The following is a 23,827-nucleotide window of genomic DNA, read 5'->3' as shown; positions in this document are numbered from 1 at the left end:
GTCCCCGAGTGGCTTTTGTTTCTAATTCGTGCAATTAGGAAAGAATTGGTTAATAGGGAAAGAAATAGACCAGAAAGTGAAGAAGACAGACAATAAATAGGGAATGGGGAAGTAGAGGAAAAGAAAAGAAAAGGAAGCAAAGCATAAGATTGAAGGAGAGTTAAGAAAGAAGAGACTGAAACAGATATCAATATATAAGAATAGTCCATTGCTTGTAGAGCTCAAGGCTTCACACTGAGCTCACTCAGCAATCAGATGCATGCAGGGAGGGGACCTTGCTTTGCCTCTAACTACAAAGCTTCTCTCTGAAAGATTTTTTCTCTGACATTTCCACTAGGCTGAGAAGGAGGAGGTAGAGGTGGAGGAGACAAGAGGGGGGTGGAACAGGGGGGCTTAGGGAAACAAAAGGAAACCAGCTGCAGAACTTCCTGAAGAGAGAGAGAGGGGAGAGGGAGAGAGAACTAACAGGATTATTTATATTTTAAAAAAAGAAGAAGAAAAAGAGAAAAGAGAAGGGTGGGGGAAAGTGAGGAAAAGAAGGTTTAGCAGCTAGGATCTGTGAGCCTGCCCTGAGTTCAACCTCTCCCACCATGACCAGTGCAATCCTGAGGAGAAATTCCAGTAAACAGGGCTTAGAAAACCTCTTAAGGTAAGTCTTTACCTGCCTAGCCCAGGCTGAGTGAAGGCAGGGAGGAGGGGTTCTTTGTTACACAGAGCTCAGTTCATTAACTCTCCACCATAGATATTTAGCTAATTCCAAACACCACGGGCTGTTTATTTCCCAGAGGGGCATTTGCTCATACCGTGGGGAGAAGAGTAATATTGTTCTGTTGCATAGTGTGTGTGTGTGTGTGTGTGTGTATGCACATATATTTAAATCAGTTGAATGCATTAGTGAACAGGGCTCTGAGGCAGACGGAACATATTGGGAGCCAGGAAAATAAATGAAACTCAAATAATAAAATAAAGAAGGCAGATTTGAACTTACTGGTGGTGGCTTTCACAAAAGCAGATAGCAAAAATAGCTTAACGCGACTGTATTGCGATACTTACCTGAACCTGCTGGTTTGAACTCTTGGCTTGGAGAGTTTGTGGATGTGTGTGCCTCTCAGCTGGAGGAGAGGGACTCTGCCTAGCAAAGTTTTCTTGTGACTCATGTTATGGGCAATTCATGTGCAGCTGCAGGTCCGTAGAGGGTCAGCTCCTCTGCTGCTATAAAGTCAGCGTGGATCTACTGATTTCCTCTTCGTAGCAATGCTGATATACACCCACTGAGTAGCTTGGGCTGTAATCCTAGGGTAGTTCATTGGGCAGCCTCAACGTGCTGGGTTCCTTTTTGTTGCTAAATGCTGAGCCCAAAACTGTCCAGAGAGGATCACTACACTGTATGCTGCATGTTTACTGGAGATGGGACTTCCCTCCTCTGCCGGCATGCTGCTTTTTAATGTGAACTGGAAATGCCAGTTTAGCTCTTTGCCTCAGTGTTCCAGCTCCCCAGTAGCTACTGGAACTAGAGAGGTTTTTTATACCCCATGCCAGAGGATGTGGAAAGCTCACATTTGACAGGGGAAATGTATTACTCTGTCATCGCTAAGTTTGACTTGGTGTGAAGAAGGGGAAATAGAACGAGTTGGAGATGAAAGTTAGGTGCTTTAGTGCTCCCTGCATAACATCTGACTTCACCAGAGGATGCTAAGCCCAAGGTCTGGGTTGGAGGAGGCCATCTGGAGCATGCGGTTTTGGGAAGCTGGGATTCCTGTTCCCAGGCTCCATTCAGCTTCAGCATTTTCACATACAGTAATGCAGCCTTCAGCTTCTCCTCAGAAGGGTTTTTCACTCTATAGGTGCAAAGGAAATTTGTTCTTTTGGTTCAACCAGTCCAGAAACTTCCTTCACCCACCCACTCTTCAGGCCCAATCCAGTATGTGTTGGCATCAATAGAACGACTCCGGGTGACTTCATCAGGCATTGAATCAGCCCCTGGGAGAGACGGGAGGATGTTCGACTCTCTTTTGACCCCTTGCTGGTGTTCCCACTGGCCGGATCCAGGGCGGCCACTCCATTTTTGGAAATATCCAGTCAGAATGATGCTGCTTGTGCCTGGGTTGAAAGGTTTAGGAAACTGCAAGTGAAATAAAACTGCTGAATGAATTTCAATAAGTTGACAAATAATGGTATAGGACATGGGACTAAGAGAATTGGTGAGGATTGGGTGGGGCTGATGATGGTAATGCAAGTAAAAGGACAGATACCCTGTCTGTCTTCCCCAAAACACAAATCTGGAGTGAAACTTTTTGCAGGAAACCAAAGTAATGAGCATGGTGCAAATCATAGATGGATAGAGAGGAGCAGAGAGTCTCATATGCCTCCATGCCTGGATTCAGTACAAGGGCCCAGATTCAGTATAGCATACCTGGAGGTATATTCTTTTATTATCTGTTCAAAGCTCCTTTTAATACCAATAGGGATTACAGGTGCCAACTGGGAAGAGGACTTGCCTACTATAATTGTACTAGGACAGAGAGTTTTTAGGAATTATACAGATTAAAACTGCAGTTGAATTGGGTCGTTTGGTAAATTTATGTTGAATTCAAGTTTAGGTGTTTATTCTATGGGTGGCAAAGGGGTGGGGGGAGTGATGAATTTCACTGCTAGTTACATCCACATAACCCACGGAAGACCTGAGAAATCAATAGGGTTGCACAGTATGGATAAACTTTGGTCCCTGCCGTGAGTGCTTTTCTTCATATGCGGTGAAACCCTCTGGGAAGGAGGTCACCTTCTTCACAGGACAGTGCCGGCCTAAGTTTCACCATGAGCAAAATTACTGATTGCACATTGCTAGCTAACTAAACAATCCCAGGCCTTCTTTTTGCAACTGTTTTCTGAGGCTAATATGGCATTATCTCATTTAAGTTTGTGAGGTGCTTGGAGTTGCCTTGCCTCAAGACATTGCGCCAGTGCAAAGGATGATTGTTATTCTCCTGCTTTCCACTATGAATGGAGATACCAGCCTCACTGTAATCACACTGGCTGCACTGCAGCCATGTCCAAAGTATATGTGCCTTTTGGCTGTCAAATTTAGAAGAGGTGATACCAGTACAGAGTCACATTGGTGGCAATACAGTGTGAGTGCTAGGGATGTCAGTTTGATGCAGGCACTGTTGGACTGCTAAGCTCTTTCCCACCCTGCTTATTTGAGGCAAGGGTTGCTGAAAGCTTCCTCCTGTGTACTCCTGACACTAGGGCACTTTATCTTTGTTCAATCAAGTGACCCCCAGGCAACTTGCCAGATGCCTCAGATTTGCACCTCATTTGCTGAAAATAATTAGATTGCATCCATCCTCATTTTTAGGAGGGAGGCATAGCCCGTGGGAGTTGCTGCTTCTACTAAAATGCTGCATATGAATTCAAGCAGCCCAGTGGTACTGTGCAGGGCAGGAGTGTGTGTGTGTATGGGGGTGGGATGGGGGAGGGGAGGGGAGTTTGGACCAGTAGAGAGAAGGTCAGCCTTGCACTGGCTCTAGAGTCCTCCAGAGACTAGGCTGCATTTGGGGCTCTCATTGCTCTCCCCCACCCCCGGGTCCCACACGACCTCTTTACAGCCATGTTCCTGTGTGGAGCTGCACCTAGGATGAAAGGCCATATGTAATGTATGTATAACTTAATGTGCCAAATATATTCAGCAGTCCTTGGTGAATTACTCTTTTCTAGGCATCATTTAATACCTCCCAGGATGAAGTAAAGTACAGGAACAGTGATATTTCCAAATTATACAAGAAAGCTTTTTTCCCACTACACTGGTTTGAGGACCTTGTCCAAAGCACCCTGATGTCAACACAGTGCCTTTTAAATTCCATGGGTTTTGACTGAAGCCTTTTTGTGCTTTTTGGCCTGATGGCCTATGTGAAGATGAGTGCTCCCTGAGAACACCGACTGGCTGCTGTTCCTTGAGAATCGTGGACCCCATCCCCCTACAGCCTAGATGTGGATTGTACAGTAAACCCTTCCTGCTCCTTTCTGTCCACCCACAGAAAGAGAGAGTGGTAGCTTAGCATGAAAATGCTTGACAGCAGCATGCCTTTTACATCAGAAAGGTTGGGGACTGAGCTAACAGAGTGCAAGGATGCACCTTGCAATGGCAGGGAATGCACATCACGAGGGACTGTGTAATTACCTAGAAGGACATCAGGAAAGAATGAGCAATTAGAGTCTTATCTAACTCCTCTCTTTGGAGCTCCCACTGTGGAGCAGGGGTCTCCATCAGGCAAAACATTTTGAAAGAGCATCCATCAGACATCAGGCTTCTTTGTTCTGCTCACAATAAGTTCCCGGTGATAATACCAAGCCCTTCTGCAAGGTCTTATGTTTTGAAATCACTCTCCAAACATTAACTAGTTTATCTTTCTTCCTGACTCACTATATCTTTTTCCTTGCTCTTCTAATGAATTCCTATAAATAAGATAGGCAGCTATTGCCAGTCATTCCAATTCATTCATCAGCCACCCCTGCTGGAAGTTTACCCCCCATGCGTTTATTGAACCTCCTGTGTTTTGCAACAGAATATTGCAATTTAATTGACCCACAAATCAACCTCTTTGTAAATTTGTATGTGCTTCTGTTTTGAGCTTCTTAAAAATGCTTCTTTCATCGATGCAGCTTCCGCTACTTCCAGAATAGAAGCAGTGTCCTTGAGATGATTTCATATAATCAGATTTCCTTACTCACTTGATTCATTATTGTAGTTGGCTCTGTGTGTGTGTGTGTGTGTGTGTGTGTGTGTGTGTGTGTAAAAGAAGTTAACCCTTTCATAGAAATTCGTATGAGTTTTCTCCCTTCTCTTTGTGGATGGATTCCAAAACTGATGTTTGAAAAGACAGTACTCTGGAACATGAACAGTTTCTGTTCTGTTTGTATATCGCCTAGCACAATGTGATCCTGGTCTATAACAGGGCAGTAAGCTATACTGCTGAATGAACAAAAAATGGTGATCATCATGTTCAAGTCATCAGAATCTGAAATAACAATTTCATTGCAGGAATTGGGGTGGGGGGGAGGTGAAGACTCTCAGTGGAGAGAGAACTTGAAGATATTTCTTTGACCACGCAAAATGACTACTCTCAGCCTTTTATCAGTCAGCAGAATCATTAGTGTGGAAAACCAATGCATGGTTTAAACCAGGCTTATTCTATGGGCCAAACATAGATGAAGCTGTCATATGGAACTACAGCCTGAGGAAACTGCATGTCCTTCATGCACTGTAGAAGTGGTATGTCCTATATACAATACTCCGTCTTAATCTGAGTCACCTTGTTCCCAGTATTGGCAGGCTCCATGTCTTGTGCCTCTTCCTAAAGTGGAGGGACTTTTTGTTGTAGAAACCCAGGAACCAATTCAGCCCCTGCCATGTGGTCTAAATTCTCTTAGTTTGGGGGGCATTTTCCTCAAAATCTCCTGGGAGTGTGGTGTATTTTATTGCTCCTGTGTGGAGTGTTTGGTTTGATGAAGGCTCAGGCTACTTTGTTGTCTTTCCCACCCTCTTAAATGGCCTTACTTACCTTCCTAAGTTTCCTAGAGCTTCCTACGTTTCCCAGAGCTCACAATAGTTTGTCTGGATGGGAGAAACTTGCCCTGAATTTCTTTTCCATCAGAATAATGAGCTGTCCAGGCAGGAGCAGAGATCAGTGTATCCTAAGGGCTGGAAAGTGGCTGGAGCAGGCATGCAATTTTGGCCTGGGGAGGGAAATGGCATTAGGAAGGGGATCTGGGGTTGTAGCTTTCCAGGGAGTGTTGTTGTGGTGACTGGGATGTCATAGTAGCAAGAGGGGAAAAGAGTTGAGACTGTCACACCTAAAGAGACTCGAAACAAGGAGGTGAATAATAAGAATTGATCTTCCTCAATATTGTAAACCAGTATTTAAGCAATCATCCTTTCTGTTAGTGGGTATAGGCCAGGGGAGGCCAGAGTTACTCGCCCTGGGAGCCACATCCGTTCTTCCACCGAAGTTCAAGAGCCAGAGAGCGGAGGGTGCTGCATAACCTGGAGTGGAGGTGACCCCCTCCCCCACCAAGCTGACCCACTCTGGCTTTCCCCATGGGCAGTGCATCCTGGGGTAAGTGGCATGGCTGCAGCCCCCCACCTCGGCAGCCTAGCACTTGAGCCGGCAGTCCCAAAGGGAAGAGGGTGAGCTTGGGGCATGCTCCCCACAGGGAAAGCCAGAGCGGTAGGAGGCGCTGGGCTGCACTGTCTTCCAGAGCCACCTTGGGGAGAAGTGGGCAGGGCTTTGGCCAATTTGCAGAGAGCCTTGGTTTGGCTACCACTGGTCTAGGTACTCAATTGATAGGGAAAGGAGGAGGAGAACTTGTAGTGCGGAAGTGGGACAGATGAAAGCAGGTGTCTGTTGGACTGAAAAGGGAGCTAGGAAGAGGGAGGGGAAGCAGTCTGAGGCAGCAGAGCTACTGCAGTGGGCAGGAGACAAGTGAAGGGGTACAGCTGCTTGGGCAGGCGCCCAGAGGAAGAGATCAGCTGTTGTTGTGGGAGGCTCAGATTCCTTTCCAGGGAGAAGTCATAGGAAGGAGGCATTGCAGCCGAGTGCCATTGACTGAAGGTAACTACAGTCATTCACAAGGGTTAAAGTAGCCACCTTCTTGCCTTGCCTCACTTTCCCACCACCAGTCTGAAGACCCACAGTGGTGTTCAGTACACTTCTGGTTCCTCCCTGGTTGTGTGATTTGCCCCCCCCATTCCCCATTTACACTATAACTTTCTGTTGCCACTTGTTTAGGGCATAGCTGACTGGCAACTTAGCAAGTTCAGTGAGGCAGAGGAATAAGCAGGCAGCAGTGGGAATGAATGGCCATATGCCATTTGTTGGGGCAGGGGTGCGAGATCAGCTTTCCACCAGGGCTCAGCGGGGCTTGCAGGACACCAGCAGGCCTGGTGTGGTGGGCTGATGATGGATTGTACAGCCCTGGATGGCCCCATCCAGGGAGTTGTCCCAGCTCTACCTCCACTTTAGTGCTGTATTGTACACAGGCAGCGCTGCTGTGCTCAGAGCCATGTGTCAATATTAGGCCTGCAATCCTCATTGTTTAGGTGGGAGGGCTGGATGTTGTCTGGGAAGCTGATAGCCCTTCCTGTCTGCCATTGTCTGGTTGTGCAATGCATATGTCTCTCTCATTGCCCATCCCTGGATAGGAAGCTGTGAAAACAAGAAGGGGGTGGCAGTCTGCAATGCAGTCCAGCTCTGGAGCTAATGCACTCAGATACGTGTTCTAGCACTGAGCTGTCTCTTGGCCTTGAACAAAACCTGGCCTTATGGTAACTGGGCATCGTTTCAGGCTGAGGAAATTAGTCCGCCTCCTCCTCAATTCTGAATAAGAGTGGGAAGAAAGGCAGAGCTGATATAGAAAATCTGCTCCGCAGAATTGTCTGTCTGCATCTTTGTACCTACCCATCAGCCTACCTGCCTTGCCTACCTTACTGCTCTTGTCCAACACCTTTTATCCAAGGACCTCATAAAAGCACTTGGCATCTGTGAATGAGTTAATCTTGGCAATACCACTGGGAGGCAGGTAAGTATAATTCATTCCCATTTCACCCATGGAGGCACAGACCAATTAAGCCACTTGGCAAAGCTCACCCAGTGAGCCAGCAGCTGAGCCAGGAATTAGATCCCACAGCCTTGACTCCCATGAAGGTCTCTTCCTTCCCAGGACAGATAAATACACATCTGTTTGTAGTGTGCCAATAAATGGATTTGGAGCACGAAGCCAGATGCTCACAAGCAGAGTTGTCCTGGTCTGTGGCCTGCACCTCACACCCACCTCCTCAGAGGCTTGCGTGCAGTGCCTCTGCTCTGTGCAGTGTGTGCTCATCCTTGGCTTTGCAAGGCAGTCGCCCCCTTCTCTGGAGCCTCTCTACATGCATAAGGTCTCCATGTCCTACTCTTCTGGTCCACCTGTCCCCCTGAAGTGTGGTGACTAATCCTCCTTTCTCCAGAGCAAGAATGTGAGCTGTCCCCCCTGAATACCTTATGGATTCATTCCCAGAATTTCCTCGTGCTACGGATGGTTATATCAGAAGCTCCACAGCTGCCCTGTGTCTAGCGTTAACTATAATGTTACTCTTCCATAAAGAGAGGTGCTTCCTACAGAGTGGAAGCAGGAAAAATGGTGATAGATAGGGTTGGGAGCAGAAAGTAGAGCAACAGATCAAGCAGGAAGCATGGGGCAAGGAGAAGAAAAGAGAGCAACCAATAGGGCAAGGGAACAAAGCAGAATAACTGAGCAGGCAAGGGAAGGGGATCACTTGGAGAGGATGTGGGGTTTACCTGGTGATATACCTGCCAGGAAGGTTGGCTCCCACTGGTTTAGACTGTACATGCTTTGGAGCTGTCACTGTCTCATGTAGTATGTATACAGTACCAGGAGACCCCAACTGTGGCTGCATGACTGAGATACAAATCATAAATAATAGTAACATGGAAAGAAAACCTTACATCACACAGAGATCTGAGATGCACATTCTCATGCCTGATCTGTATTCCCCTCTTCCACGCCTTGGTCTGTGCTGTAGGTGGCAAGTTTTCAGAGGAATTAGATAGCACTGGGTGCTGGAAAACGAGTGAGTTCTGAACTCTGGCCCAGTGACTGGAATCTCATATCTCCGCTCCACTGTGCTATAAAAAGCAACAGGCCTGATTTTGATCTCTGACACCAGTTTTAAACCGGTGTAACAATGTCATCAACTGCTGTATGGTCAATCAGGCTTTGTATACCATGAGCAAACCAAGGCAAAATCATAGAAATCATGGTGGGGAGGACATGGGAGCAAGTCCCATCCCACCCTTCACCCACCCAAAATTAATTCTCTTTGTTTTGTGAAGTAGTCAGAACCATCCTGACAAGCTCTTACCTCAGAAATGTCTTTCCTAGTCTATAAGGTGGAAATCTATCCTGCCTTGTACAAGTCTTTCTTAGCAAAAGATTAGAATCATCTTAATTCCCTGTCTCTCATTCTCTAACAAGTGAAACGAATACCACAGCATATCTAAAAAGTTCTGAATTCTAGGGCATTTGATCTAAAAGGACTTAAGATCCAACGCTTTTCCAAAGGGCCTAGACTTCAGGACATAAATGGTAATGAATGGGTTTTCCTTCTACTGCCTGCTGAACATAAGGAAATGCATAGGGGCCAAAAGAGTTTGTTATCTAGAACAAGCCTATGCAAATATCTGTGCTCTATAACCCTTCCTATTACACCACAATTCTAATCAAGCTCTGTCTCATAGCAGCCATGAAGTGCAGAGAGACTTCATAAACCACAATGCCTACAGCATTAACCAAAGTCTGTCTGCTAGAATCCATATGTTACTATGGTTCTGCAATATCATGGTATTATTTGTTTCAGGTCTAAAAATCTCATTAGGTTCTTGAAAAGCAAGTGTTTTTTTGTGATATCTTTTATGGACCAACTAAATAACTGTGAGAATGGGTGGATATGCTGCTGGGCACCATGTGCTCTTCTTTAGGACTTGAACCTATACAGTTAGTCCAAGATATCACAAAAAATCCTTGCCTCTTAGGGCACTTGTATGCACCAAGGGTTTTATCCTCATTAAATTAAATAGGTTTATAAAATTTAAACTTGTTTATTTTGGAACGTTGCATCCGTGTTTATACACACTAGATGTTCAAATGAATTAATCCTTGGAGCATCGCATCTGTGTTTACATGCACTAGGTTTTCAAATGAATTAAGCCAGGTCCCCAGCTCACCCCGCAGGAGAGTGGGACAGTCCAGCACTGCCCCCCTGGCCAGGACCTCCCACTCACCCTGTGCCCGTGTCCTGTCATGCAGCTGTGCAAGCAGGGAGCTGGTAAACCACACAAGAAAAAAACAAGCAGAAGCAATTCAAAAGTAAAAGCAATTCCAAGGGGTGAACTACAAAAAAGTTGCAGTGCCATGTGGTGGACAAAAAAGCTTATTAGATATCTTTGAGTACCTTTGTATGCAACAAATCCATGGACGCGATGCTTTAATTCCCGGTAAGCCAAACTAAACTACGTCAGAGGAGTTTTAATTTAATGCACAAGACCTTCAAAGTATCAGGAAATCCCGCTCATGCAAACAGACATGCAATTGCAGCTCATGAAAGGGCAAAAATCGTAGCATGTACATGAGCCCTTAGACATTTCCTGGACCATCACAGTTACAACACAACTCCAACTCTATTACATTAGGTTTCCAGAAATTGGATCTCTTTTTCCCCAGTGTTGCTTATACTGGGTGTATGTTAAAGTCATGTGCTGCAGTGAAAGGCACATTCTTATCAGCTGCTATTGCTTCAGGGCTACTGAGTCAAGAAACCAATGTCAACCTCCTACTCAGGACAGTGACCACAGGTTTAAAGTCCCTCTTTGAGATAAGGAACCCAGGACTGTTGCCAGTAGAATGATTTTGGAATAGCAACACAGGTAGGGGGCCCTGCTGGCAGCATTTGCATCAGACTATCAAGCTATGTCTAAAGAGCACTCACAAAAGTACCTGCAAAACATACATGGTGTCTACAATTGGAGTGATTTTTAAAATGCTCTTGCTTGCTGCCTCCCAGACTGAGCTAGGTGGATAAATCCAAAGCATAGAGTACCGTAATATTCGTGAGCATCTCCTGCCGGGAAGAAAATCCAATCAAGATTGCTAAATGCTCCCTATCTGTTTTTGGCTTTTTGCAAAGATATTGTCTGAATTGATGTGCAATTCCAGTGCCCTGCAGAGCAAGTTCTGAGTTTAAAAGATCGCCATAGTGAGCTACATTCTCTTGCATCTGAGCCACTCCCACTGGCTTCAGAAAGCAGAATGTGGCCTAACGGATCAGGAAGAAATATTGGAGTCTCTCCATGGTTAATTCTGAAGGGAGCTTTCCCATCAAAGCCCCATGCTGGAGAGAGAGACAGACAGAGGGAGGGAGAGAGAAATCTAAACTGATCAGCAGGGCTGGGGTCTTTCCCCCAAGGGCTGCTCCTGCCAGTCATTGTCAGCACTCTGAAATATGTCTCGTTTTGCCTCGGATGTTTATGAAACATGCAAATTACCAGCTCTGGGTTTCAACTGCCCATCATACCATGCACTGACAGGTCATCTTCTCAGAAGAATGGAATGAAACATAGCCTTGGCAAATCATTTAAAAAAAAATCAATGCAGGGTTCAGTGGTATTCATATACATAGCAGAATAATTGCTGCTGCTGCTGCCAGAAATACTAGATGAAGTTCACTGACCTGTGGTACACAGGTCAGATGTGATTCTCATAGTAATCTGCTCTGGCCTGAAAATCTAGGAACCCACAGGCCATATTTTCCTTGGACTTCCCTCCCCCTTCTTTGTTGTGGCATGTAATGTGATATCAGGGATAACAACCCCACGGCTGCCATCTGTCCTGCCAAGTGGGAGACTTTCAACCAACCCATGCTTTCGGGTCCTATCTGCATTTTGTAGATACAAATGACTATCCAGATATTCATGTGTTCATCCTAACAGAACCAATTGTATTAATCGTTGTTACCTTACCATATTACTAGACAACAGAGTGTAGAGAATAGACTGTGTGTCACAACCCAGAGTTGTGAAAAGGAGAAAGGGTTTGCATCCAAGTTCCTCAGTAGCTGCCCAATGATGGGAGTGAAAGATGGTTTGATAAAAGCACAGTGCAGTGGCTGGCCTATCTCTAGGCTGAGCCAACACAGAGATGGTGTTTGTGGGGCTTGGACCCTCTGCAGAGCTTAGAATCAACAGCTTCAGGGCAGTGCTGGGTTTGTAGGCACTGATGCAACACTGTTAATATTAATACCTCCTTTCTCTCATTCTTTGACTGTCTTGCTCATTTATAATATAAGCTCTTTGGGGAATAAAATGAATAGATAGTGCCTGACACAGTGGGGTTCCATGCTCTGTTGTCTAGTAGTAGTATTATAATGTAACAACGAGGAACACAATTGGTTCTGTTAGGATGAGCATGTGAATATCTGGATAGTCATCTGTATCTACAAATAGAGCTTGAAATCAAGCCAGACACTTTTCTTCTGAGACCTTATTTCATTAGGTTTCAGATTGATGTATCCCAAACTTGGTGTCTATGAACCAGCTGAACTTCCCACTTCTGAGAAGAACTGAGATGTGCTACGGAGCCCAAAAAAGAAGGATCATTTAAAAAAATGAAGGCAGTTTGTTAGGTCGTGTATCGTTTGGTTCACTTCCTATTCAGGAAGGTTTGAGCTATATCTTGTTTTCACTGAGGCTGCTTGGCTTACCCCTATCTGAACATACACTTCATTGTCCTTTGCTTTCTTTGTAAGCAGCTACTGAGCTCCGCAGAGTTCCCAACACCAAATGTCAGCAAGGACTGGAATAATTCAAGGGGTAGGTATGTGTGGAGCTAGCCTTACCCTGTGGTCTGAATTCTGTAGACAAAGAGTGATTTCTAGGAGGGGCGGGGGAGCATGACTAAGAGAGGCATGGCAGTGAAGCAATGTATGGGAAAACAGGCGTGGCAGTGAAGCAGTGTATGAGAAGAAGCACAGACACCATTTCCCCCTCTGTGTTCTTCTAGTCTAAACTTTGTAGCATAAACTCCCAACTGAGCTCTGCAGCAGCTGAGGAATGAAACCAATGCACATGGGCAGCATCTTTATCTGTCCTTGAACAGGAAACTGATGCTTTTTGAATGGGGGGAGTGGGGGAGGGACAACCTTTTTGGTAAGCATGCTACAAATTAGCCCCATACCCTCCCTCCTCGAGGCCACCCCCTTCTTCCCTTGCCAGATCGGCTGCGCTGCTTTCTGTCCTGTGTCTTGTGCTCCTACCCAATCTCTTCTGCTTCCTGTCTGATTTGCTGCTCTGTTTTCTGCTCCCTGCCCTGCCTGCCCCTGTTTTGCCTGTTCTATCCTGGGTCTGCTATGTGCCATACACAGGGGCTGTACCAGTTGCGGCACGTGTCACAGGTTGACTACCCCTGCTTTAGAGCTAGGATAAAGATTTCCTCCACTGAGGACTAGGTTGCAAGACAAACCTTCTGGAAGCACAGACTGAAAGGCACCCTCTTCCTGACCTGCACTGGGGCTGAGTCATGTTGCTCATCCCAGGGAAATCCTGGCCTAGAATGAATTCATTGGGAAGGGGAAGATCTCATGTACAGGTCTATGGGATGTTTCCCTCCCTCCCTACTCTTTCTCTCCCTCCCCTTTCACCAAAAACAGATGACTGAGCAATCGGAGGATCCTGAGGAAGAGTCACAGGGTAGCCAGGTCCATCTCTAACAGCTTCGTTCAGGAGTCTACCTCCATGGTATTTTTTCAGAGGTGTTCAGTATTGGTTTAGCTCTTTTCCCATTGAAGTGCGTGGGACTTTTACTACTGACTTCAATGGGAGCAGAATGCTTTGGACAATATCAGTGACAGTGCAAAGCTGTTCAAATGAGGAGTTCCTGCTGTTACTGGCAGTCCATGTTCCCAAAGCCTCCTCCATTGCCTCCCACCTATCCTGGTCCTTGTACATGCTGGGGAGAATGACCTATATGCAGTAGGACCATGATGACACCTTCCTGGCACTTGCAGCCAGGGCTAGCTCAGGAGACAGGAATGCTAAATTCACATGTACAGCAGTATTGGGCTCTGGCAGAGATCCTTGAAGTCTAGGTCCTCCTGGGAGGTTGTTCATTTTCCTTTCTGGAATTAACTTTAGTGCTGAGGGTTGGTTTTGTGCCAGCAAAACTTCCTCTTAGCTGTGAACCATGCAAAAGGCTCCCAGAGTCTGGTGGATTTGCTTTAAACACAGCAGAAGCTTTGCCAGAAATTCTCCTGCCTGGCAACTATCACTTCCTTCAGTGAGGGTGAGGAATATGTCAAGAGGAAGATGACCTTTCTTGAAACCCTAGTTTGCTGGGAGTGGGCATTAACAGCCCTGATGTCTCAGGAGAGCAGAATTAGAGCATTAATGTGCATGCCTTTCACTATCAGTGGGACATAAAAGCAGGGAATGGATGGAAATGAAACTTCATCTCTAAGCAGATCATAAATGCTGGGCAAATCAAGATCAGACATCAATCATGGCATTTGGCCCAACTCAGACCTTGAGGTGTGAGCATCACTGGATTTTGGCAGAGTTCGAATCTTGAGCCTCTCTCTAGGTTTTAGCATTTTTCAGCATTGTAGGAAGAGAGAGTTCCTTTTGCAAAGGTACTGCAGTCAGAAATGCAAGGGAATAACCTGCCTATGCTACATGACAGAGTTTAGTACCCAGGACTAGTCTTGGTTTAGCATCTTGCTCACTGGACCACCCAATCTCTTCCGCTTCAGGATTTGCTCATTCAAATATGTTTTTTAGCATTGCTTGCATGGTTTGCTTTTTGACCCCCATCATGCAGATCTGCTTGCTGGCTGTCCTGAGAGGCAATAGGATGCTTTTGCTGGACGGGAACATACATCAACAATTCCATCCAGCTTTGGGAAAAAGAGAGTTAAAGCTGATATGAACTCATAGTTGGGGAGCGTTACTGCAGCCCACAAGAACCCCAAACTCTCTGTAAATGGCAATATGTGGTAGCTGGCACATGATGATCATAGGAAGGGACAAGATCATCCCTTGAAGCGCGTATGTGCTGCAGAATAGCTCTGTAACCACCAGAACCCTGTGGGCTGCAGCGAAGGCTTTAGTCAGACTACTTGGAATGACTGCAATCCCTCCTCCAATCACTCCCTTCTTCGGTCCTTCTCTCTCAGCTTATTAACTCCACGCACAGGGATCTATCATGTAACAATGCAGGCTCAGCCTTCTGTTCTCTTATCCACCCCATGGAAAGCGTGTGAGAAAGAAAATGGAGTGGGGAGGAAGGATCCAGAGAATAGGGTGTGGTGGTGAAATCTTGGATTCTGCTCTGCACTGAAGTCCATGTTCTCCCCTTGTCCCACTATGAGAGAGCTCTGGGCAGGCAGGCAAAGGGAGGGAGGTAGACTGCAGGTCAGATGGGGTAAACAGCTGTTGTAGCTGTAACAACTTTTTTTTTTGGCCCCAGTTCCCCAGGGGAGAGCACATCCAGTGGAGCTTTTCAGGAAGAATGGGGAAAGGACCAGGCTCTGTCCCAGTCAGATAAAACATAGCCATTCCTGGGCCATGGAGTGTCTGGTCTATTCTAATATGCTTAACCATGCCTTTTGATGGGACTGTGTCTGGGGCCTACTCACACTTGCTTCAATCCCCTGCAAGGCAGCTCACAGTATAAGGAAATTCAAAATCAGACCCATTGCATGAGTGTGGCTGCCCAAATTTTCCTTTTCCTCCACCTCCTTTGCCTTTTTACAGTCACCATGAACTCCCCATCATGTGCTCAGCGTATATTCACAGCTGTCTGCAGCAAAAAGTTAGGGTGTAACAAAAGTTAGGAGTTCAGAGCATAAGGGCAGGCTGAGAAACATAAGGGCTGGAGCCAGGGGAGGGTGGGGTGTGCAACGAAAGAGATTTTACATTACCCCGTGACAGACTGCTTTTAAAGCAAACATGCCTTCTGCAGTGGGGGTTTCATAAGAAATGAATATCAAATGGACTCTAACATCAGTGCAGTTTCTAGACCTATTGCATATTCATACATTAGTACCAGAGTATAGATTCCCATCCCCTCATGCTTGCAAACTATAGATAGTGGAGAGGTGACAACTGTAGACAAGTTTGTTCCTCAAGAGCATTAAGTCACCAGTGAAACAAATGTGGGTCTACTTCATCGTGCATAATGCTCTGCTTCTTCCAGAAGCTCCTGGATAGGATGACAATAGCAGTGCGTGGTGAGTGCAGTCAGTCTGGAGTTACATGGGTAGAGACAGAACCTCCTTCTGTAGTATGCAGGTCTACTCTGCACCACCAGCTACAGCTGGGTGTAAATTTTTCAGCACACAGTACATTTGCTGGAAAACACATCTGTGAAGTGACCAAACCAATTCACCAAATCTGACGTGTTTGATCTGGAAACACAAGGAATGAAATTTTGGAAAAGCACGAACATTTTGTTTCATTGTTTTCAGAATGAAACACTGTAAGTTTCTATGATCCTAACTTCTGGTTTTGAAATGGCAAATGGGTTTCAAGGTTGACCTAAATCAGGACTTTTCAACCTTTTTGGATCAGTGTACCCCTGGCAGCCAGATGCGGAGCAGTGTACCGACAGCAGCTGGACATGGAGCGGGGGGGTGGCACATGGTCAGACACAGAGCAGGGGTGGCGGTGTGCGGCTGAATGCAGAGCAGCAGCAGCTGCCACGTGTGAGCTTTACCCACTGCCCTGTGTCCAGCCAGGTGGGTGGCACCTACGCAGCAGCATGGGATGGTGTGTGGCAGCGCTTCATCCCTGCCTGCGCATACCCCCTAGGGCCTTTTCGCGTACCCCCGTTTGACAACCCCTGACCTAAATGTTCAAATATATAAATAAAGCTATAAATGATGACATCACCCCAAAACTGAAATAAAACATTTAATTTTGGGTCAGACAAAATATTTTAGGTGATCCAAAATGAATATTTATTGTTTGAATTTTACTGTGAAAAAACAAACTTTTTCCTTTTGCGTCAACCCGAAATGATTTTTTGGGGGATTTTTTTGTTTGCCTGCCAAAAAAAATCCGTTACTCCCACGGCTGTACTGCCAGCCCTCTGAATTGCTTAAGCACTGAAATTAATCCAGGCCGTTCCAAAGTTTTGGTAAAAAAGTGTACCCTTTAGAGGTTCTGTTTGAGACATCCAGGGGAAACCACTGGCTGGGGATCATCTGGGGCTCTCCTCTGCGGCCCTTATTCCCAAGGGAAGCATGACTGAGGCCTTCAGCATGATGGCATTTCCCTACTGCTGGAAGGACTTCTGAGGCAATGGTGCTGCGCAACAGAAAGTTTCCATCTGCGTATTTATGGCAAGGAGTCTATAGGGGCGTTTGGCGAGCTGTGATGCAGTTCAGTTGCCGGAGAGTCCTGTTTGCTGGGTTACAGGGCAAGCTTGCATAGTATCTTTTCATTGAACAGAGAAGTCGTATCAAACAGAGAAGTCATTTTAGCTCGTTTTCCCCGAAACAGTTGCTCTTGGTGTTACTGTCCTCCGCTCACATTCCACACAGCCGGTTCAGAAGATGTAGCGACAGAATAGCGAGCCGGTGAGGTCATGGAGAGAGAATTAGTCACATCCAACTGGGAAACAGAGAAGGCTACGAATCAAAGTTACTTGGCAATGGAGCAGACTGTCACACCGTTCCTACTGCAGCCCTTCAGAGATCCCCTAGAGTCCTGCTGTAATTCTTCCCAACTGGAGTCCCCTTGGCAGTGCCAGGGGAACTATAAAAATCCTACTTGCTTTGGCAAAAATGTGGTCCTTCTTTCTTACGACTGGGTCAGTCCAGGGCAGATGGGGTTAAGAGCCTTTCTGAATTGGAGACTCTATCAAGTGCTGTCACAAAAAGGGGGGGAGGTCATAGTGGAGTTTAATGAATGACTTCATTTATATATTGAAGGAAAAAAAAAAAACAACACGGTGGCTTCCTGCCAGGAGCAGAGACAACTGTTTCTATGGGAACTGTGGAGAAAACAGTAAATATGAGTGTGAAATGAATAAAGACGGGATTTCGTAGGTCCCGTGTTACTGGTAGCTTCATGCTCTTTGTTCCTGCTTGCAGCAAGGTGGGGTGGAGGGAACTGGATGGGTGAAGGCGGGTGCAATTTAATTTATATAATTTCATTTTTAAAAAATTAGGTACTTTAAGAGCTGGGGTGTGACATGCAGGGGATGGCCCATCTCATGGGACAAGGAGAAATAAGGTCTGATGCATGCACTGTAACATTGTGACAAGCAACGCTGCTCTCTGTGCACGTTCCGTTCTCCTTGGCAGCTCCTTGGAGGCTTTTGACATGCATTTTGTGTGCTTTAGTAGTGCAGAGGGATGCCAACGGATTTTGAATGGAGGTGAGTTTAGACACATTGTTGGCTAGGCTGAGAACATACAGAAAAAAAAGGTTAGAAAACAAGCCAGTCAAAGAACCACAAAATAATCTGGCCAAGATTTTCAAAGGCAACCATTGCTTTTGGGTGCCCAGCTGGAAACATGGCAATGGGGGCACTTGTCTGTGGAAAACACTGTGCAATAATTTACGCTGAGGCAGTGCATTTAGGTAGCTAAGGCACCAGATGGTGAGTAAAACGATTTTATTCCCTGTATTATACTCTACCAGTCACTTGTATAAACTTGGACAGCTTGCCTCAGTTTCCTTTTCTCACCCTGTCTCTGCCTTGTTGGTTTAGACTGTAAGCTCTTTTTGGGGTAGGGAGAACCTCTCACAGTGGGACTGTCAAAACGCATATTGCACCATGCTTGTTAAAGTTAGAGCTTATTGGAAAAAACTTCAGGGAACCATTTTCATTTGGAAAATGCAGTTCAATCTAATGGAAATATTTAATGAAACTGAGCCAATGTTGCCAATATTTCATTTGGGGGAGGGGGAGAGGAAAAATGATTCCAATACTGTAATATCCTGTTTTTACCTTTCACAATGGAACATTTTGAGGGTTTTTTTTAAATTTTGAAATGGTTTTTAATTTCCAAATATATATAGATTTTGTATTCTGTTGCTTAATGTAGACGGGTGTGTGCGTATACCTTTTGCATCCATTGAAACCCAAAAACTTATTACAAAAGGATATGTGTGCGTATGTGCGTGCACTAACAGAATACAAAATAAAAAGGCATAGCTGACATGAAACATTTCAGTCGATTTTGCTAAAAGAAAAATGAGGGTTGTTTTTTTTTTCCTCCAGAATTTTCTTTTTTGGAAACATTTTCAACTATTGGAGTTTTATACTGGATCAGAGTGAAAATATAATTTGATATCTCAAAATCCTGTGTAAAAACAAACTTCCATCTTTGCACAATCCAAGATAAAATAACCTAAATCTTTCTGTGAACACTTACTTTGATTGAGGAACTTACTTCAGTTTAGCAGACACCTACTCCTTATTGATTTTCAGAAGTGTAACTGGTCAGTTTTGTTCTCTGGGCAGTTCTGCACCCTCCCACACCTGCACCCTGAACCTTTTTTCCTGTGGCAGTGCAGGGGGAAGGACACAATACAGCAGCAGTGGCACATGGCGCAGGAGCTGCCGCTGGAGGTTTATTGTGGCTGGGGGAGATGTCATGTCTTTTTTGGTGCCTACATGCATGTCCAGCAGCCAAAAAACCCACCAGTTTTTGGCGGCAGAAAAAGATGGCATCCCTCCCAGCAGCAGTAAAACTTTGGCTGCTTCTTTTGCGCTGCACACCCTTTGAATGGAGGTGAGTTTTTCACTCTCTTCTCTGCACACCCCAGTGCTGCAGCTGGAGTTGCTGCATGGGGATGGAGGGGAGGATGGGCATCTCCCTAGCACCTTCCCCCACCCCCACACACACCCTAGGCAGTGCCTGCGGCTCATGCCCCACTTGCCCACCCATCCTTACACTACTGTTGATTTGACTAAACTGAAATGGGCCTGGTTTAAACCATTTTTCCCATCCTGTCTTTTGAACTAGTTTAGTGAACTTTGCTTCAAATGGCAACTTCAGTTAGACAGGTACCAGGGTGTGTAGATACCAGCCCCATGTGAGTGTAGAGTACGGAGCTAAATCGGCTCTCGGGCATGATACAAATCCTGCATCTCTTTGCTAAAAAATCAACACTTGGCTGAAAACAATTTGCAAAAGTATCTCCAGGGGGAGCTTGCTCCTTCTAATTCTGCTTTAAGTATGGAGCCCTTGCTAGCTTGGCAGGTTAGACTAAATGGGAGTCATCTTTGGCAGGAGTGGGCCTGGGTCAATGTTGCAATGAAGCAAAAATTTTGGAGAGCCCGCTGGGTTACATGACTCAGGTCTTGCTCAATTACAGCTGTAATCTAGAGCCCTCTGGAAGTAGCAATCTTGCTGGCAAAGACTGAGCTGATGCTCTGCTGTGCTGAGGCCGCACTTGTTGGGCCACTGAGGCATAGTCTGCTTTCATGGCTCGCTCCTCTCGCACAGTGTTCAGCCTGGTGCTGAAGCCACGTGGAGGGGAGGAGCGGATGCCGTGCTAGAATTCATGTTATCACCAGTGTAGGAATGTTGCAGTGGCTTATCGTTTCCTCTGGGATCTGAACAGTCGTTCTGCTGACAGAGGGTTTATTATCTGGTGGTTGAGACATTGTGGGAGAAGCCAAGCCAGGATTTTCTTGTATGCATGGGAGGAAGGAAACAGTGTAGAGCAGAGCTGGAGACCTGCTGAGCGATAGTGTCTGGTACCCTTCTACGACATTCCCTGCACCATTGTAGCAAGAGAGCAGCCTGGCACCGGCAGTCTGATTAAAAGGGAACAGCGTGGTTCATTAAGAAAACACATCAAGGTTTCCTCCACACACAGCGTCTTGCTGGGGGATGTTGGGATCTACGACCTTGGAGCTGGGTTTCTCACAGCACCAGTCAACCCCTCAGTGCCAGGGCCTGCCCTTTCTCAGAGTTGGTCTGTGTGTTTAGATGTAATATCTTACATTTTTTCAGAGTTAGTATTGCCAGAAGGTGTAGAGCTAATGGCACTGAGGACTGACATCTTGTCTTGGGCCTGAGCCCAGGGTGGAATCAGGAATTTGGCAGACCATGAAGGACTCCTCTACCAAGCCTCTGGGCTATGCCCAGGAAGGGCACAATGAAGCACATTCTTCCCACTCACTCCTGCTCCCCATATGCCAAATCCCGCAGATGAGGCAAAGAGCCCACTTAGAGTAACCCCCATCAGACATCAGTAAGTGCTCTTGAGAGAAAGGGCCTAAGAGCTGTGGTAGTTGCATGGATCAGGGATATGCTAAGGTGGATGCATTGCCTCATTTGAGAGATCTGTGGAGCTCAGAGAAGCAGTGAATGGGGGTGGAGAGTCTGTGCCTCATGATGATAATCCTGGTCACAATGAGGTGTTGGCATGGGAAAGCGATGAAGTCCCTTTAAAGTGCTTCAATACAATGCTGAACTGGGGCTTTTATCCACTGAATGGCTACACAGCCATGCTGTTCTGCCAATGCACTTTAAAGCTAGGGACAGACATTCAAAAAGCCTGAGCCTGAATTAATTCAATCTTTGCAGGTTAGTTTAACCTGCCTAGGTTGAACCAGTTTGCAACTGTAAAGAGTTCCTCTGGACTGAGGAAATACAGGCCCATGCCTGCAGTGGTTCAGGTTAGAAGCTGGGGGGTGCTAGAGCAGCCCTCCCTTTCTTTCCATACTGCTGAACTGAGAGGGGGGCAGAGGGGCATAGCCAGGCCCCAGTAGGATAATCTGATTAAGGAGGGGTGTAAATCCCCACCCTGCCTGCACCATCCCAGGCTTTTCCCTGCTTACTGCTCAATGGGTGAGAGTGTTACCAGCTCCCAGCCCCTGGCTAGTACTCTGAGGCAAAGAGGAGCAGGGGGTGGGGAGTGGCATGCAGTGCATGCATCTGTTGATGATACTGAGCTTTTCAATCTCCCTCTCCCTGCTGCTTCCTACTGTCTGCAAACCTAACAGGTGAGGGGGGGCTGATAACAAGAGTGTTTATCAGCCCATCAACAAAACAAAAGCCTCTCTCATTAGTTCAAGCTCTTTTTAAACAGCTTTTTCCAAGGAAGGTGTGGAGGGACATTACCAGCTGACCTGTTGATTATCTCCAAAAAGCCTTAAGTGGATACTGTTCTGTCTGCCTCCCAGTGAAATTGAAGACACATAGATACCTCTTAGCATTAGTTAGCCTACCACATGCCTAGGGTCCGTGGGGCTAGGGTCTGTGCTATGGGAGATAGGAGAGGAGAGGATTCTTGCTTGTGTAGCAAGCAGCAAGAGGTGGATGGTAGGGTAGACGGAAGCCAGGCAGACCCTGCTGTACCTGCAGTCTCTGCTGAGCTCAAACCATGGAGCAGAGGGGAGGGGTCATCCTTGCTGTGAAGCAGAGAGCCCCTCCCAGCCCAGAGAGCATGCTGGGATGCTGGGGGAGTCTGGTTTATCTTAAATCAGTAGGGGGTCTGGATCACACATTGCATAAACCGGTTTGACCCAAATCAGTTAAGTCTGATACTACATTCAACCAGGTTTATCTCAGGTTTCAGCCATTTTGAAACTGGTTTATGTGTACTGAACTTCTACTTTGTTACAGATTTAAAGCAGTTTTTGATCACTTAAACCAGTTTATGTCTAATGTTTGTCCCTAGCCTAACTGGCCTAGGAAAAAGAAGCCAGTTCAATTTCCCCACCCATCCAGTGCTACAACCTGTGGCTGAGGCTGCCAAAAAAGGGCATTGTTTGCCAAGATTTCAGCATGATGTGAAACTAGGCACCCCTGAGATAGCAATCACTGAATAGTTTTTGCAAAAGTCTCAGGACAGATGTAGACTGGGTGGCACAGAGGACAGTGGTTAGATCAACAAAGCAGGACACTTGTCAGCTGTACCAGAGATGTTTGGAAGGTAGGGAGTGATGCCTTCTAGGCAGGGGTGATGCATAGGGGAGGCACCGGGTGGTCGCTGACCCCTGATTCCCGCCCCCCCCACTGCCAACAGTACCGGTGGCATCTGTGGGAGCTCCTGCTTACTGCCGCTGCGCTCCCACTGCCACACTCCTGCCACCGCCGTACCCTCCCAGCCGCCGGGGGCATGCATTGTTCATGCTTCGAGGTGCTGCAAGAAGGATTTCCCTGGAGCTTGGGGTTTCCCTTTACAGAAGTGTCTCTTTCTAGGAAATGGCAGTAAGTGCTGCTGGGCTTAAAACGGGAATAGCTGGCAGTGGGAGTCCTGTTTAATGCTTCAGCATGCCACTGGGAAATGGGGCTCTCCTGGAAAGAATGAGACATGGGGTCATTTGAGGCCTATCTGCAAAGCTGTTCCATAGGTGGTGTCACCCAACCCTGTGGAGGGATCTGGTCCCATCATCCTGGGTCTCATTCTGTAGGCTTGACTCTGCACAAGCACATACTTGTTTTCACTGTGCAGCATTTCTACAAGTTGCTCCACTGGCTTCTATGGAGGCTACTTGTTTGGATGTGTGCTCCTGGGTATAAGCATAGTTTGCAGAAAGCTTTCTCATCTCACACTCTGCAGTGTTATGCATCAACCTGAGCATTCGGGATGTTTTCCCTTCATTCCCATGTGTGTCCATGGAAGTGGGCGGACTGCCTAAAGATCGCATTTTCCTTCTGGTTGGCAGGATGACGACACAGTGGAGTGTGGAGGATGAGGAGGAAGCAGCAAGGGAGCGACGCCGAAGGGAACGGGAAAAACAGCTCCGGTCCCAGGCAGAGGAGACCTTGAACAACACCAGCTCTTGCTCAGAGAATGAAGTGCCCTCAGAAGAAAACCAGTAAGAAGAGCTTGAGTATAATTCACTGTGTCAACATGCTCCATCCTATTGCTTGGGCAACCTACTCCGATGCAGCTGTTTAGTTCTGTCACCCACTAGCAATGACTTAGCCACATGCAGTGGCTGTTATGTTTTCCAACCACTGGCTACTGTGATTTGATTGATGGATAACCTAAATTGTGTCTAGAAGAGCTTGGGCTTTTAGTTGAGACAGTGGAAGCTCATGCTGTAAAAGCCAGAAGTATTAAATATACTCCCAGGCTAGGGCAGAAATTACACATAAACTGGTATAAGTGATCAGAACTAGTTCAAATCTGCAACATAGCAGAAGTTCAGTGCACATAAACTGCTTTCAAGATGGCTGAAACTGATTTAAGATAAGCCTGGATGGATGTAGTATCAGACTTAACTGATTTAGGTTAAATTGGTTTAT

The 23,827-nt window shown here is 46.3% G+C and overlaps 1 protein-coding gene across 2 annotated transcripts in view; it reads left to right on the top strand.

The window, feature by feature from the left end:
* The window catches only part of LSP1 (lymphocyte-specific protein 1), a 111,531-nt gene that overhangs the window by 39,695 nt on the left and 48,009 nt on the right, over nucleotides 1-23,827 (top strand). The window contains exons 1-2 of one of the 2 annotated variants that reach the window (XM_019519739.1): nucleotides 392-649; nucleotides 23,242-23,394. In XM_019519739.1, the coding sequence (XP_019375284.1) occupies nucleotides 591-649; nucleotides 23,242-23,394 (212 nt within the window). In that variant the 5' untranslated portion in view covers nucleotides 392-590. Of the gene's footprint in view, nucleotides 1-391; nucleotides 650-23,241; nucleotides 23,395-23,827 lie in introns of those variants that run through there. The other variant, XM_019519738.1, reaches the window with a different exon arrangement.

The sequence above is a fragment of the Gavialis gangeticus genome, unplaced genomic scaffold (assembly GCF_001723915.1).
Source record: "Gavialis gangeticus isolate Ggan-Ray unplaced genomic scaffold, GavGan_comp1, whole genome shotgun sequence".
In the NCBI taxonomy this organism is placed as follows: Eukaryota; Metazoa; Chordata; order Crocodylia; family Gavialidae; genus Gavialis; species Gavialis gangeticus.
Note: the sequence above shows the minus strand (reverse complement) of the source record. Positions and strands in the feature narration are given on the sequence as shown.